Here is a 16,419-nt window from a genome sequence, read left to right as displayed (position 1 = left end):
GTGCTTGGCAACTGGTTCATATTTATGGTGGTTGTGGTGTCCCAGGGTCATTTGATCAATGTTTTTGTGACCTTCTGTTAAGCAAAGTCAATGGGGAAGCCAGATTCACTTAACAACCAGGTTACTAACTTAACAACTGCAAGGATTCACTTAACAACTCTGCAAGAAAAGTCATACAATGGGGCAAAACTCACTTAACAAATGTCTCACTTAACAACATAAATTGTGAGCTCAATTGTGGGTTGTGAGTCGAGCACTATTTGTATAATTCCTCTCCTTTTCAAAGTGAGCAATTCTTGTGTTAAATGATCATCGGGATGTGCAATGCTTTGGGATCAGTCTGGAAAAGATTTTTTGGAAACTGGAGGAGTATGAATAAACCAAATGCTTATGACTCATTGAAGCAGCTGCTTCACTTTCCAAGATGGCCTGCGTAGCAATGAATTCACAGCCAAGTCCTCTGTGGGCTCTGAAGCACTTTTTCTCAATTGAATCTGAAATCTACAGAATGATGTATTAACCTAGCATTTAAATGCCAGAACTTGGAGCTCATCTCCTCTGGCAGAAACCCCAAGAGCATTTTTTTCCAGCACCTACAATTTGCCACTAGTGTGGGGAGCTCTTCTCTGCACCAAAACATACACACAGACTACCCAATCCAGCCAACTCTTACATTTGCTTAAGTGCTCAGTTGGAAGCACAGCCAAAGCATTTCCCAGAAATGAGAAAAGGCTTGTGTAGACTAGAGGAATAAGATACTGAACTGGATTTAAAACTTGAGGGAGAAATAGCTTGATAAAGGGTCTTCCTTTATTGACAATGGAAACTAGAGCACCAGTTCCACTAGAAAGAACACTACATTAAAAACAAAGATGGGAGGATAACAGGGACATTTAAATCTACCAGATGTACCAAAGGACTCAGATAACAGAAAAGCACTTGAATGCTTCCCCATAACTCCAAGTGGCTCTTTAAGTAAATATAGATTAGTTTTAGCTACCACCACAGTGAAATATGGAAACAAATGTACAGAAAGCATTTAAATATATACTGTACATCAGGGGTAGTCAACCTTTTTATACCTACCGCCCACTTTTGTATCTCTGTTAGTAGTAAAATTTTCTAACCGCCCACCAGTTCCACAGTAATGGTGATTTATAAAGTAGGGAAGTAACTTTACCTTATAAAATAGAGTTACAGCAAACCCCTACCGCCCACCATGAAAGCTGGAATGCCCACTAGTGGACAGTAGGGACCAAGTTGACTACCACTGCTGTATACTATGCATATAGCTCCCAACATATACACCATTAAGCCAGCAATGTAAAGTCCATCTTATCTCTGCTACCCCTAGCAATGTCCCACTGCAAGTCTCCCTTCCTAGGCTAAGCTGGGTGCCCTTGCACTCATCCTCCTCTTGCCTCTATATAATGGGCTAAACCAGGGGTCGGCAACCCTAAACACAAAGAGCCATTTGGACCCGTTTCCCACAGAAAAGAAAATACCGGGAGCCACATAACCTACTGGGGGTCAAAAAGCTAAATAAATTGCGTGCTATGGGGTGTAGCACATTGGCGGTTGTGACACATATTCTGAGTGATAGGGAGCCGCAGCAGAGGGATGAAAGAGCCACATGTGTCTCCAGAGCCATGGGTTGCTGACCCTTGGGCTAAGCCTTGCAGAGGGTTTAGTGAAGATCCATGGCTTCACATGACACATCACTGCCAAAGGACAACTGCAGAAAGGCAGAAAGCCTAGAAGGATCAGGTCTGAACTGAGATGGGACCAAAAAATGGCATCAATTCAACAGCCCAGCTTGCCTATGATTAAACTCTGATTTTTCATCTGTCCAATGAAAGGAGGAGACATTCTACTGCTCTATCACCCAAATACCTGTAACTTATTACACAAAGGGAAGAAAATGCCTGCAAAGGATAAAACACAGACCTTGAATCTGGATTTAAAAGATCTGCCTTTGAAACACCACACTTTATTTGAATGCCACCTGACAAGCACGGTCGATAATTCTGCGTGGCATTTTTAGGGCAACCAACAGACTCCACTTTATTTGCAGCATAAATGCTTTATTCCATTTGGAGGTCTGCTTTTTTTAAAAAAAAATTGTAGAATCATACAAATGTGTATAAAGTGGCAGGTTCAAATTGCTTTCTGGGGAGATCAGGCTGAAGAATATATTACTTCTAAACTAAAAGTTATTCTCTATCATTGGGTGTCATCTAACCTTTCTTTTATTCCAGCAACTGTTTACTTCTCTATTTCTTCAAGGAGGACTAAAGAAAAGACTGAGTTGGATGGTCTCGGCAGATTTGGGCTCTCAGACCGTCCGCAGAGCTCTCTCCCCATCTATCTACCCCCCCCCCCCAAGCAATGCCATTCTTTTCCCCACCTAAAATATTTTCGTGCCTCAGCAACACGGTATTGTATAATTCTGTTTCCCTGAACCAGGACTTTTCATCTCGGGAAGAAAAGATCTTGACAGCAATGCTTTCTCCTTGCCATTGTCCTCGCCAGACTTCTCCGTATCGGCCTTTCCCTAGAAAGCATAAACAAAGGAGATTTTTTTTATTTTTATCAACAGCTCTTCATTCAAAGAGAAAGTTTTTTGGGCTTATCGCCAGAAATTGTATTAAACATCCATATTTATGAACTTTCAAAGGTTACGCTGCTGGACTGAGTGGACCTCTGAATCTCTACCATCTACTTATGGCAGAGATTGTCAACTTTGCAGGGACTTAATGAACACCCCCTAAAAAAAGAAGGGCAGGCTTGTATGCACCTATCCCATGAATAAACCCGATGGTATCATCAGGGTTGGAACTGGTCAGAAACAAATTAAGTCACTTTTAGTAGTTACCCTTTATCCCAGAGATCAAATAAATCATAGCAATAGCACTTAAGACTTATATACCGCTTCACAGTACAATTACAGCCCTCTCTAATCTGTTCTGTCTACAACAAAAAGTCTTTTGACTAGAAATAAATGATTGTCTAATGCAGTGGTTCTCAACCTGTGGGTCGGGACTCCTTTGGGAGTCGAACGACCCTTTCACAGGGGTCGCCTAAGACCATTGGAAAACACATATTTTCGATGGTCTTAGGTACCATCAATTTTATGGTTGGGGGTCACCACAACATGAGGAACTGTATTAAAGGATCGCGACATTGGGAAGGTTGAGAACCACTGGTCTAATGGGAAAGGCCTGGAATATGGATTGTACTTTTGAGACAGCCACTTTCATTTCGCATGCCGGCTGGGGAATTTTGGGAGTTGAAGTCTACAAGTCTTAAAGTGGCCAAGGTTGGAGTCTCCTGACATAAGAGTATCCCTGGTCAACCCAAACAAGTTTAATTCAGTGCAGTGCCACCTGCTCTGTTTCTCAGAAACATACATCTCCCATTTCTTCATATTTGGCACATGTTCCTCAACAACAGATGTGTTTCAAGGAAAAGAGACACGTGACACCCTACGAGGAATTCCTAATACCCAGACGAGACTTCCTATCCAAAAATAGCAACGTAATACAGGCTAACCATTTAGTCTCTAAAAACAGATGCTGTCTATCTTAGGAAAAGGCCAAGTTCCAAGCCTATATGGAGCTGCAGTAGTTTCCTAGTGTTTTTAGATATAGGTGAGTGCAGTGCGTATATTTAAAAAGCTAGCTAAGACCACTTAAGAACCATCAATTCCTGATACTATATATATTCAACCTGTTAAATCATAAAGAATATTACAAAGTCTTCTTTACGACTTGTTCTTTTAAAACGGTAAGTGTCCAAAGTTAATTGCAAGGTTTAGTATTGTTTGTTATATTCAATAAAGGTAAAGGTTCCCCTTACACATATGTGCTAGTCGTTCCTGACTCTAGGGGGCAGTGCTCATCTCCGTTTCAAAGCCAAAGAACCAACACTGTCTGAAGATATCTCTGTGGTCATGTAGCCGGCATGACTAAATGCCCAAGGTGCATGGAACTCTGATGGGGGGGTGTTACGGGACCCATTAGGGGCACGGATATGGGTGTGCGTTATGGATCTCATTGGGGGCATGGATATGGGTGTGTGTTATGGATCTCATTAGGGGCATGGATATGGGTGTGTGTTACGCGTCCCATTAGGGGCATGGATACGGGTGTGTGTTATGAGTCCCATTTCTTGGCTATATTACTCCCCATGTCCACAAATTTATTCAGTGACCATATATATATATTTTATATTGTTTTAATTGCTTTTTATGTTTTTTATGATGTACTTGACTTACATATAAATTCTGTGTAAATGGATTTCATTCTTAACCCAGGGGATTGTCTTTATTTAGTTAATCAATTTGTAAAAATGTCCATCTCAACTAGTGGCTTTGGACAGTGAGCAATAGCCAATTGAATAAAAACAATTACATCCTAAATACAAAAATTAAAATACATAGCAGTGGAGAAAGCAATACTCAGTAGTAGATTCCTTTTTGCCACTTTTCCCCCTTAAGGCTGAATCTTGCCAGTTTTTTTTTTTAAAGGACTTAATTCCAAACACTTCACTTTCAGGAAAAGCAGAGAAGAAAAAAATGGTCTGCTTTTTCTCTGGGTAGCCTTATACAGCAACTTAAAATGATGGAAGACCACCATTTGGATTCACTCCGTTTGAAAAAAAAAGAGTGATCCACCTATATTCATCTAGCACAATCTTCCTTAAGCTAAAAGAAGGGAGGTAAAATCAAATAATCAGGAGTCTGAGATGACTGCTGTAACGTTTACCTAAGTCCCATTGCTCATAGAGCTATTCTTGATGAACAAATCAAACGATGACTAACCTACGCACTCCAACAGGGCAATCTGCCGAGCCACTGTTCTTTGTACCAGGAAAGGCAGCCCTGAGCCGCTCCCAGAAGTACAGGAATGGTCCAACAGGTCCTGTATAGAAATAACAAAACATTATTATTGCAACGGAAGCAAGTACTCGTGCCATTCTATCTCTTTAGGCAACATTTTTTTATTGGACAGACGTGAAAATAATATTACTAGTTAAGAGCATTTAGCACTAGGATGGACAGACAGACAGGTCTAGTTTATAGAGTATCTTTGACAACCTATAATCCATTGGGTCATCTTTTCAGAGATATTTCTGTTCCATAGAAACAGAATGACCACAGCTGGTTGGCAAAAAAGCAGTGAAAGCGGGAACAATTTCCAACTGGCTTCCCCAATGAGTTTCCTCATGAAAAGCTAGCAGGAAACATCAGAACCAATCTTCCTTCCTTCCTCCCTCGAATTAGTGTCAGCTTACCCATTTACTTTCCTTGTGGGAAGTTTGCAGGTAGAAAATCATTGGGCAAGTCAGCAGGAAGTACAAAGTCCAAGGTCAGGAGCCAGGTAAATAGCTGCTGCTGAGTGGGGGAGGGAGCAAGGAGGTTGGAGAGGGGATGCAAGTGGGTGGTATAGGTTAGGAAGAGTCTTGTAGGGGTGTGCAAGACATGCTGTGCGCATGGGGGAGGAACAGGTAAAGAAGGGTGTGGGGGGGTCATGGGTGTGAGAGTTGCCTGTCAGGTATGGCATACGGTGGTGCGATGGTGTAGGTTGGGAAAGGTGGAGGTATTTGGGTTTATGTGAAAAGTACCATGCAGACCAGGAATATTGGGTGTGGGGATGGCATGGGTTCGGAATGGAGTGTGGGGATGTGCCAACAGGTCAGGTAAGCTCCATGGGGGTGGCATGGATCTGGAAGGATGCATGAGGGTGAGCAAGAGTTGTTTTGTGGGCCAGGGAAAGTTCTACATAAATCATGGAAGGCAGGAGGGAATGGGGGTATCAGCATAAATTTGGGAAGATGCAAGATGTTGGGCATAGATCGTTTGTGGCATGGGCGAGGAAGGTTGTGGGGAGGTTCCTTCTTCCCTGTTCCTTTCTTACCCCTTCCATTCCCAGTAGATGGGTGGCTGCTGTGAGGTGGGGGTGGGAGCAAGGGATTGCAAAATTGGCTGGGAAATTGTTATAGAACATTGAAAATGAAGATCATGTGGTCCCAACATTGTAACACTGAAGCAGCCACAATTTCACCAAATTTAATTCCCTCTTGGTCCTAGATTTTGAACTCATTCTGTAAATTAGTCCATTGGAGGTACCCCGATTCAAAAATTGCTGCCCTGTGGTGCACCGTTTTGTCCAATTAAAGGTCATGATTAAAGTTTCAGTAGTATACTGAAACATTGCAATCTTACACAGGTTTATTGGTGAGTAAATTCTATAGAAGCCTTAGTTCCCACACAAGTTTGTGTAATTATTTTTCAGTATCTACTGAGCTACTGATCTAATGGAGATTCTTACTCGCTTTTTAATTCATCACAGTTGTAGCTAAACTTTTCCGTATCATATTATTTCTCCGATTTACGTACCATATACAGTTTTCATTTCTGGTTTACTAATTTTGAACCCTCTGCCAATTTCCCCCCCCCCCCTTAAATGAAAGGGAAGTTTTTCTAGATTTTCCAAAACTACAAAATTTATTACTGTGCAATTGTAGAAAATAACAGACTTATTGTATTTTATCAGAAATCTGCCAAATAGAACACAGTTGCCTTTCATGAATGCCAGATATAGATAACAAAATGTAACTCTTTCCAATTATTTATTCAGATTTCAAATGCAAAGTATTACTCAATTCTGAAAACCCTTCCTATTTAATACAATTTAAAGATCATTAAAAACACGGATCAATCTCATTAGTTTGGAGATGCATAGAGGTTCTATAACAAAATTTTAAAATGTACTTCTATAGTGATATGCATCAAGTTACACTCGGTATATTTATGTCAGAAAGTAAATATGGCAATGATGCTGTGTCATATTACCATTTAATATGAATTTGAATATAATATATATGCTAAAAATACTTAACAAAACCATACTACAAAAACAAAGAATTGCAACCTGCTCATCTCCTGTATAAACATGCTTCAAAATTTGCTGGAAGCAACTAACAATCCCTTTTATGGTCTAAGAATTCTTATGAAGCTTCAGTGGAGCTCCCCACATTTCCAGACAACGTTAAGAGGCTGCAGCTTTTCAATAAGCCAGATCTATCTATCTATCTATCTATCTATCTATCTATCTATCTATCTATCTATCTATCTATCTATCTATCTATCTATCTATCATCTATCTATCTATCTATCTATCTATCTATCTATCTATCTATCTATCTATCATCTATCTATCTATCTATCTATCTATCTATCTATCTATCTATCAATCTACCTACCTACCTACCTAACTACCTAAACTTACAAAACTGGAACAGCTTTAAAATTAATTATTTTCATGCTATATATAAAATAAAACAAAATGACATCAATGTATTGCTATGAATTACTTTACCAAAGTTAGTAAAGTCCACCTTCTATTCATCTAAATCATTAATGGTAAATGTAACTTGATTGGTAAAGAAGACATTTGCATTCTTACCATAGGGAGGCATTTAGACATTATTTTTGGCATTTATAGATATATATGTTTGTTGCTGCATCATTGATACATCCAATAAGCAATTTTAGGCACTATGGAGACAGCACACGTAATGAGTCTTTTCATGATATCAACCGCCTCCTTTCAATATGCTTCCATTTTTTTCACACCCACCACAGATGAAAATTGTCTGCCCTCGAACCCACGCATTTTCAGCATAAATATGTTACTAAATTTTCCATGCTATTCCCTTTTAAATGTCTCAAAAACAAGTTATGCAAGGCCTTCAAAATGTTTTGTTGAGATTGCCGTTTTATTCACCGGGTAAAACCGACCTGCCAAATATTCTCATTTAACTCAATACCCACCCACTTCCAATTACTGGGCTACTTCCCTTTCAACATTTTGTGCTTTTCCCCCCACCCCCAATTCCGGTAGGTATTTTGCCATGTCTTTGGACAGTATTTTTTTCCCAATTTTGTCTTTTGCATTCGGAGGTTGTACACAACTCTTCATACCAATCTAAATGTGTTTTATACAATTATCCTTTGCTAAGAAATAAATTAAGACCCTCATCTCAAAGTCCAATGAACAATCCTGCTAAAGCTTCAAGCATGCACGATAATACATTCCCATTCATTCACGACGTATAAAAGGAGGCTTGCTTTAATAACCACCTAGTTGTCAAGATTTCGATTTAGGAGGTCTGCCAGATAGAAGAGATGCAATGAATTTCAATGACTATTGTGTCTTGCTTTTTCCTGAAGAAATATCCATACAGAGGGGAGCCCTGAAAGGACTGTTATTTCCCTGGATTTCATTCTTTTCATTAGATTTGTTTAAAAGCTGTCAAAGCCTAACTATTGATGTGCTGTGCATAAAAAGCCATTAGATAATCTCAGAAGACTACATGTGATAACTCAGAAAACATTTTGAGTTTAGCATTTTGATAAAAAGTGTTTGTTTGTTTGTTTTTAAAAAAAATTGACAGGTCAGAACTGGAGAAAGTATTGACTCAACCTCATGTCATAAACCATGTGTTATTTTAAGTCATATCAACATAGCCACAAGGTGGCAGCAAAATGATTTATTTGAAAGTAAAGGAGTAAGGGGAAGAAAGCCTTCCACTATTAAAAGAATGGCACAGGATCAAGGAGTATACAAAAACATTCTCAAACTGGAGTTCAGTATGCACTATAAACTCTCAAAACAAGCTCACCATTTTTGGGAGAAATGGGCCAATATTAACCGAAACCTGAATCAAAACTCTCTTAACTGGAACACAAGAAACTTTGAATATCTGACCAAGTTAATCTATATTAAGATGGCCAAAAGCCAGATGAGAAATTAGTGTCCGAGTAGTTCATGATCTGGGTGATTTGACTAGTCCAGCGGTAGGATTCCCTTCCCTTCCGGTTTGCAAATATGAGTGTGCATGCTTCGTTTGTGCCACATCTGTGCCTGTACACCGCCTTCTGCGCATGCGCAGTGTTCGTGCATTCCATTGGGGCGGGTGGGCGGAGCCTCCCGCAGTCACCACTACCGGTTCGCCCGAACAGGACAGAAGCGGCTGAATAGCACCTCTGGATTAGTTTATATCTTTCTGCCCATACTCTATTCAGGAGAGTTTTGAGGATATAATTAGTATGCAACCTTCAGATTTTGGGGGAATAATAAAAGTAATAATGTTCCTTTAGCCATCCTATTCGGCATTGTTTCATGGAGTGAGACCAAACCTTGCCAAAAACGCCTAAGTACTTTAATAGAAATCAGAGATTCTCAGAATTTGCTTTAGCTGCCTTGGGCTCGAACTCAAAAACTGAAGCCCATTCTCTTAATTTTATAGAAAACTGGCTCCTTTTATTCAAAATTATTTACTCTCCTTCTTTTGCTGCAGTCTGAACTAAAAGCAGAGGGTAGCTAACAGCAACAACCATCGCACAACATTAGAAGTTCAATTGCACAATTGGTTGCCAAATGGTTGCCAGCAAGGAAACCCAGAGAGAATTTTTGCCCAGGCTCATTTGGTTTAATCACGGTAAACCACTGGGTTTAGCGACTGCTTGAAGTTACAATGGCATCGATGGAAATTTGGACGCTTGGCAACTGGCATGTATTTATGATAGGGAGGGGGCATGTGGTCGCATGTTGTCCGATCACATTGGGGGGGGGGATATGAGTTCCAATATGCCAGTATTACAATGTTACATACATTTCTCATTCAACCAGGCTCTCATTATAACTCTCTTCTTTCTATAACCTATTCTTTCTAATCATCAGAAATATAAATCACAAAGTCATTTTCTTTCTCATGCAAAAAGTCCATAAGAGGTTTTCAGTCATTGGTGAATTTTAGTAATCCCAACCAGCTTCTACTAAGCAAAGTCAACGGGAGTAGCTGATTTCATTTAACAACATGATCCAATATTAACTACTGAATGATTTGCTTACCAACCAGACAAAACAGGTCATAATACTGGCCATGACTCACTTAACAACTACCATGCTTAACAATGGAAATTCTGGTCCCAATTGTGGCCATAAGTCAAGGACTTCTTGTACTCCACTGCTGATTCCTAGAAATGCAATCTCTTTGTACATACTACACGGGCCACATTATTGTCTTCAAAATTTCTCCATTCTCTTCAAACAGAATTCCAAGTTGTATGTGGGGGAGATACTGATTATGTGCAAAGCCTGTTTTGGACATACCAATTTGTTATGGAGTCACTTGGCCATTTTCTGGAAGCTTCACAATAATCAAAAGCATTTATAGTGTTCACACTTTCTCTGAAAATGGAACACTGTGTAAAAGTTTCTAATTCAAGGGACAAAACTTCTGGAAATTGCTAGACCACCCTCAAAATGGAGTGTTGGCCAGATCCGTCAAGGACACATGGAACATTCCAGAACTTTCTAGATTGTTCCGTTCCCGTAACAACAGATTTTGCAGAGTTTTTCCTTGAGCCATGCTTCTCCTTCACCTACTAGGTGCACCTGTATGCTTTCTTTCATTCCCTTCTTCCATACACATACATTGCTGCTTTCTTAGAAAGGAATATGGTGTGGAAAAGAGAAATATACTGGATCAGGAATCTGCTGGGAATAGGGAGGAATCAAATGTTAAATTCCCAGAGCGAGCCTTTTTCCCTAGATAGTCATTGGGGCTCCCTGGTTCTCATTAAACAGAATATACCCTGCTCCACAGAAATGTAACTGTGTACACTGCTTAATCTATTCCCTTAAGGACACTTCTGAGATACCTTGCAGTAACTATGGAAACGCTACCTGTTTGCTGCTTATAACAGCCAACTATGATCACATAAAGTTGCTACAAGAGGAAAGCTGCCTCTACAGGATTAAAAAAAAATCTGGGGTGAAAATCATTATTGTTAGAGGGCTCTGTATTCTTCCATGAAGTTCACAAACTCTTGAGGTTCTGGGACCACTGCTACACGCTAAGTTAGTTCCCACCCTAAGGATTTGTGATGCTACAATTATTTTATTTGTTTGTTAAATCTGTATGCCATCCATCTCACTACCCAGAGCTATTCTGAGCCACTTGCAACACCTTGTAAGTACAGTTATAAGGGCATAGCTCCATTGGGGAATTCACAAAAGTCAGGAGAAAACTCACTTGAATTTACTGCAATGATTTGCATACTCACAACACTATAAACCTGTTAATGGGAGCCAACCTCACAGTTATTAACACAGAACTATATTGTTTTCCTATTAATCCTTAAGCCTCCTATTTGTTTAACTTTGCTGTGACATATTTTATACTGCCGGATCTTAGATTAAGGAATTGCCTCCTTGCATTTTGCAACACACATGGTGGATTGACAATAGGATGCAAACATATAATATATACCTGCATATTGATCAATTGGGTTCACCTGAAGTCATCAAGAATGATTTATTAAATAAACCTTATTGTTTGCATAGCAAAATAACTGAAATTTGCCCAATGCATTGTATGTAATTAAACCTTCCCCATTATGTCTTAGTCCAGTGATAGTGAATCTACGACACACGCTGGCCAGCTGATTTTCGGCCTTGTGGAGGGCCAGGGAAGGCCATTTTCACTCTCCCCAGGATTCAAGAAAGCCTCCAGAACCTCCGGAGGACAAAAAAAGAGGCCCAATGGGCCAACAGGGAATTTGTTCTTGAACTTCTGGTTGGGCTGTTCTTTCCCCTCCCAAGACTTCAGGAAAGCCTCCAGAGCCTGGGGAGGGTAAAAACTCCCCACGCGCATGTGCAGGTGGCTGGGACATGTGTGCAGATGCACACAATTTTGGCACACCTTTAGAAAAAGGTTAGCCATCACTGGCTTAATCCAATGTAGGAAGCTAATTATTATGTGAAGCATTTTTCTTTCCTACATGACATCATTGTAGGCCTTTCATTTTTAAAAATAATTGTATTAATTGAGTTTAAGTAGATAATAAGAAAGGAAGAAAAAATCTAGCAAGGTAAGTTGAAAAAGAAAAAAGATGGAAAAAGAAATTAAAATACAGAAACATTCCCCCCTCTGTCTATCTATCTATCTACCTACAGCATCTATCTATCACCTATCTATCTATCTATCTATCTATCTATCTATCTATCTATCTATCTATCTATCTATCTATCTATCATCTATCTATCTATCTATCTATCTATCTATCTATCTATCCATCCATCCATCCATCCATCCATCCATCCATCCATCCATCCATCCATCCATCCATCCATCCATCCATCCATGTGTAAATCAAAGTTTGCTACTGTCTCATTCAGAAAAGGTTTTCTCATACAGCTACACTAGCATTAATCTCACCGCAATGTGTGTTGCTGTCAAGGCACACACATTTTGGCTGTAAATGTGCACATTGGTCGGGAAATGAATCTTTTTATTACCATGGTATTTACAAAAGGTTGCTAACTGAGGTTCTCACTAAAGGAAGAGTGGATAAACTTGGAAAACTGGGTTAATAAGTAGGAACCTGTTTTTCTTCTAAGTCAGGCCAGTGCCAATACAGCCCTTGGAATAGCCCTTGAGCAAGGCTTGAGCAAGAACTACTTAATGGTGCATCCATCTAAGTGTGTCTCAGTGTCCACCAAATCTTCCTATGTGCCACATCTTTGACAGCTCTCCTATGGTTGGTTCTGGCACTATTCTGTATAGGCAATATAAATGGGGGACTATGCAGTGCTCGTATTGTACACATCACATTTCGGGCAATCTGATTAGAAAGAAAAAGAGTGTTATTAGATGCTTAGCAACAGATCACAAGACAAGGCTTACTTACTGCCAATGTGTTATCGCCAACATTTGAGGCTATGAGCCCTTCAATTGTGCCATATTCTGCGTCCCTTGAATTCAGCCTTTCCATATGGCGCTGCCGGATCTTTCTGATGATCAGCACTGCTGCTGCCGAAAATATGATCAGCACCATAACGGGAGCCAGTATGAAAATGACAAGCATTTCCATGGTGTAACCCACGGCTTTCCCTTGAGATGGATGCCCTTCACAAAGAGAGACAACACCAAAAATATGATTAGGCAAAAGCTTGATGGAGATGGCTTTGAGAAACGTGGTCTAAGACAGGGGTGTCAATCTCAAGGCCCGGGGGCTGGATCCGGCCCATGGGGTGCTTAAATCTGGCCTGCAGGGCCGCCCTAGAAACAGCAAAGGACCAACCCCTGCAGGAAGCCCTCCCAAGCTCTGTTTTCACTGGCAGAGGGTTGCAGGAGGCCGTTGCAGCCAAAAAGAGAGCTCAGGAGCCCCTTTTCGCTGGTGGAGTGCTTGGGCCACCACGATTGACGGAAAGCTAACCAAGCCCCCCCCCCCCCCGCACACACCCCCAGGTCAAACACAACCTTGATGGGCCCTCAATGAAATTGAGTTTGACACCCCTGGTCTAAGAGCAAGACTAATTAGAAGAAGGGGAGCCCAAGGACAGGTGTCTCCCCTTGCAATGGAAGAGCGCTGAGAAAGGAGATCAAAAACCATGTGTTGTTCTCCTGCCGCTCTCTGGAAAAGAATACTCTGGGTTTTGACAGTAGGGGGCAAAGTGGTGTACAAAAATTCCCCATGGATACTCAAATTCACGCACAGTAGGGCAAACCTGGTGCAATGAGGAGTTACGCTACTATCAGTGAGAAAATAAAGCAAGCAAGCAGAAAAAGTCATTCTCTCTCAATATTCCACTAATCTTGGAGTTTGTAACAACATCCATTACTAAGATCAAGTCTTCCTTGTCAGTTATGCTGATTATCACTCTCCTGCTTGGACACTTGTACCTTTTGCTCTAATCATGAGGTGGGCAGCTTTTCTTCTGTTGATAGAAAACAGTGGCTTGTACATTTGTTTTGATCAATAAACTAACAATAATTTAAAAATATGGTAGATGAAGCTACCATTTTTTATGTTCCAGTTGTTTATTGCTCTCAGACAACTAGTCATTGTGTTCTAAATTTGCAATTCAGCATTATTCACCAATATGTGTAAATTAGGGGTTGTGACCACTCACTCACTCATGAATTCACAGGCCATTTATAGCAATGTTTTTTTTCCCCCTCATCAGCCTTGTGTGGGCAGAAAGCAGGAACGCTGCCCAAACTCACTTGTGCTCTGAGCAAGCATACAGATCTTGGATCTCCTATGAAGGCTGCCGAACGAACAATGAAAGACTAAACCAGTGGTTCTCAACCTGTGGGTCGCGACCCCTTTGGGGGGGTCGAACAACCCTTTCACAGGGGTCGCCTAAGACCATCGGAAAACACATATTTTTGATGGTCTTAGGAACCGAGACACCAATTTTATGGTTGGGGGCCCCACAACATGAGGAACGGTATTAAAGGGTCGTGGCATTGGGAAGGTTGAGAACTACTGGACTAAACAGTAGAAGGGCCTTCCTCTCTGAGGTCCAGAGATGGCCTGCTATGGATTCCGGAGAATCGGTAGCTAACGTTATGGCTGGTTTGCAGAATCTCCAAATTCCACACCTGGCTGGCTCTGCCCACTCAACCCCTGCCAACCCATCCCACGCGACCCATTTTGAATGTGAGATAAGTGCAGGGTCTGTGCAGAAGCTTGGGGAGGCGGGAAACTGGGCCTCCTGGAAATTCTGGAAGGCTAATAATGCAGCCTCCAGAGGGCCTCCAGAGCCCGGGTGAGGCAGTTTTTGCCCTCTCAGAGGCTCGAGGAAAGCCTCCGGTGCCTGGGGAAGGCGAAAACGCACCACCCTCCCACCGTGGTGCAGGAGGCCGACTTGGCCATGCCCACCCTGGCCACGCCCACCCAGCAACTAGGCAGAGAACCCGTTGCTGAAATTTTTGAAGCCCACCCCTGCTGAGGTCTCTTTAACAATGAAACAAAAAAGTCTCACCTTTCGTTGGTAGCTCTGCTGTTACGTTGAAGTTGCACAGGTCCCCTTGACAGCATTCCACTGCTTGATCTGAGGATGGAGGAGTTCTACATGTCATCTTCCCCTGCTCATAAACTTGGAAGCAGCCCTTCTGATAAACTCTTTCTCCATTGTTGATGCTCAAGGAGGAGAAGCACCTATGTCCTCTGCAGCGGACTCCGTTCACACATGACATGCCTTCACACACACATTCATAGTCGGTCATTAATTTTAGCTTGTCGTCTGTGGAGAAAAGGAAACAGACCATTTTATTAAGCCACGTGCATGCATACATTCAGAGTCATTTCATCAAAAAATATCATCAGTTTTGTGGACATTTTTGCAGAATCCATTTCCCCCTCTTGGTTCAGGTATAGTGCATTAAAATTCCATGAAAATGCAAACTGCAAAGCATTTGTGTATAACTCTGTTGAGTTTATGTTTTAAGGTTAAATTAAGCAGACACCATATTAAGCCAAAATGTGCTTTGTTTGGCTTTGGCTTACCATGAGGGTAGGGAGTCAACTAGAGATTTGCAAACCACTGTTCAGAATTTAATATATGTACAAACCCAATGCATTTATTTTTATTTGTATCCTGCCTTTATTATTTTTACGAATAACTCAAGGCATATCCAACACATCTTCCTCTTCCTATTTTCCCCAAAACAATAACTCTGGGAGGCTAATTGGCTGAGAGAGTCACTGGCTCAAAGTCAACCAGCTGGCTTTCATGGCTAATGTAGGACTTGAACTCATGGTCAACTGAGGCTTACTCAACAAGCTATCCTTAATCAAACACCATACTAAGCCATAATGTATAGCTTTCTTGGTTTAGGCACAAAGGCTTATTTTCATTAAAAACTTATTCAATAAACCAACATTGGACAGACAACGGTTCAATATATGTAAGTCCATCCATAATCCTAGCTTGTCATCCATTTGTAAAGCACACTGTAGATGATGCTGATATCACATCTCACCATAGTTAAGCTTCCATAAAGATGGTTCAGAACATTGTTTAAAGGAGGCCATTGCCCAAGGACACTGGCATTCTCAGAAAACCTTCCATCTTCTCCCTTTGTCTCCACAGCTTTGTGTGGCTTTTCTGGCTTCTATCAAGTGGTGGGTTCCTACTGGGTCAGACCAGTTTGGCAGAAGCGGTAGTGGTTTGGCGGCCTGAGTCATTGGAACCCAGTGCCAGCGACCCAGGCCTGCCATGTCCCTGAAGCGGTTCTCCAAAATTGCTCTGTGCATGTGCAGAAGCAAAAAACAAGATGGCTCCGCACATGCACATAGCAATTTTTATTGCACTGCACATGCACGCACAGCACACATCAAGCGCAAGCATGCATGGTCACGAGCAAACTGGCAGTAGTGACTGCCAGAACCTACCCCTGCTACTATCAATAATGTAACTATCAAGCTCCACGCAAGAGATCACGACATGCATGCAACAAATATCTTCTCCAAAGGATATATTAAATTACACTTTAAAAAAATCAGGAGGAAGGGAATAGATTTATCTAAATATAATCAAGCAAACAGCATGGAGA

The 16,419-nt window shown here is 41.2% G+C and overlaps 1 protein-coding gene across 1 annotated transcript in view; it reads right to left on the bottom strand.

Annotated features, from left to right (window-relative positions):
* ACVR1 (activin A receptor type 1) overlaps nt 1-16,419 on the bottom strand; it is an 84,500-nt gene that overhangs the window by 10,835 nt on the left and 57,246 nt on the right. Inside the window, exons 4-7 of the mRNA XM_087710295.1 lie at nt 14,847-15,107; nt 12,764-12,981; nt 4,823-4,922; nt 2,408-2,554 (exon numbers count right to left, since the gene is read on the bottom strand). Of these exons, the coding sequence (XP_087566421.1) occupies nt 2,408-2,554; nt 4,823-4,922; nt 12,764-12,981; nt 14,847-15,107 (726 nt within the window). The remainder of the gene's footprint in view (nt 1-2,407; nt 2,555-4,822; nt 4,923-12,763; nt 12,982-14,846; nt 15,108-16,419) is intronic.

Source organism: Thamnophis sirtalis, unplaced genomic scaffold, assembly GCF_051295495.1.
Source record: "Thamnophis sirtalis isolate CommonGarterSnake01/CBP01778 unplaced genomic scaffold, rThaSir2_p1.2 scaffold_1, whole genome shotgun sequence".
In the NCBI taxonomy this organism is placed as follows: Eukaryota; Metazoa; Chordata; class Lepidosauria; order Squamata; family Natricidae; genus Thamnophis; species Thamnophis sirtalis.
Note: the sequence above shows the minus strand (reverse complement) of the source record. Positions and strands in the feature narration are given on the sequence as shown.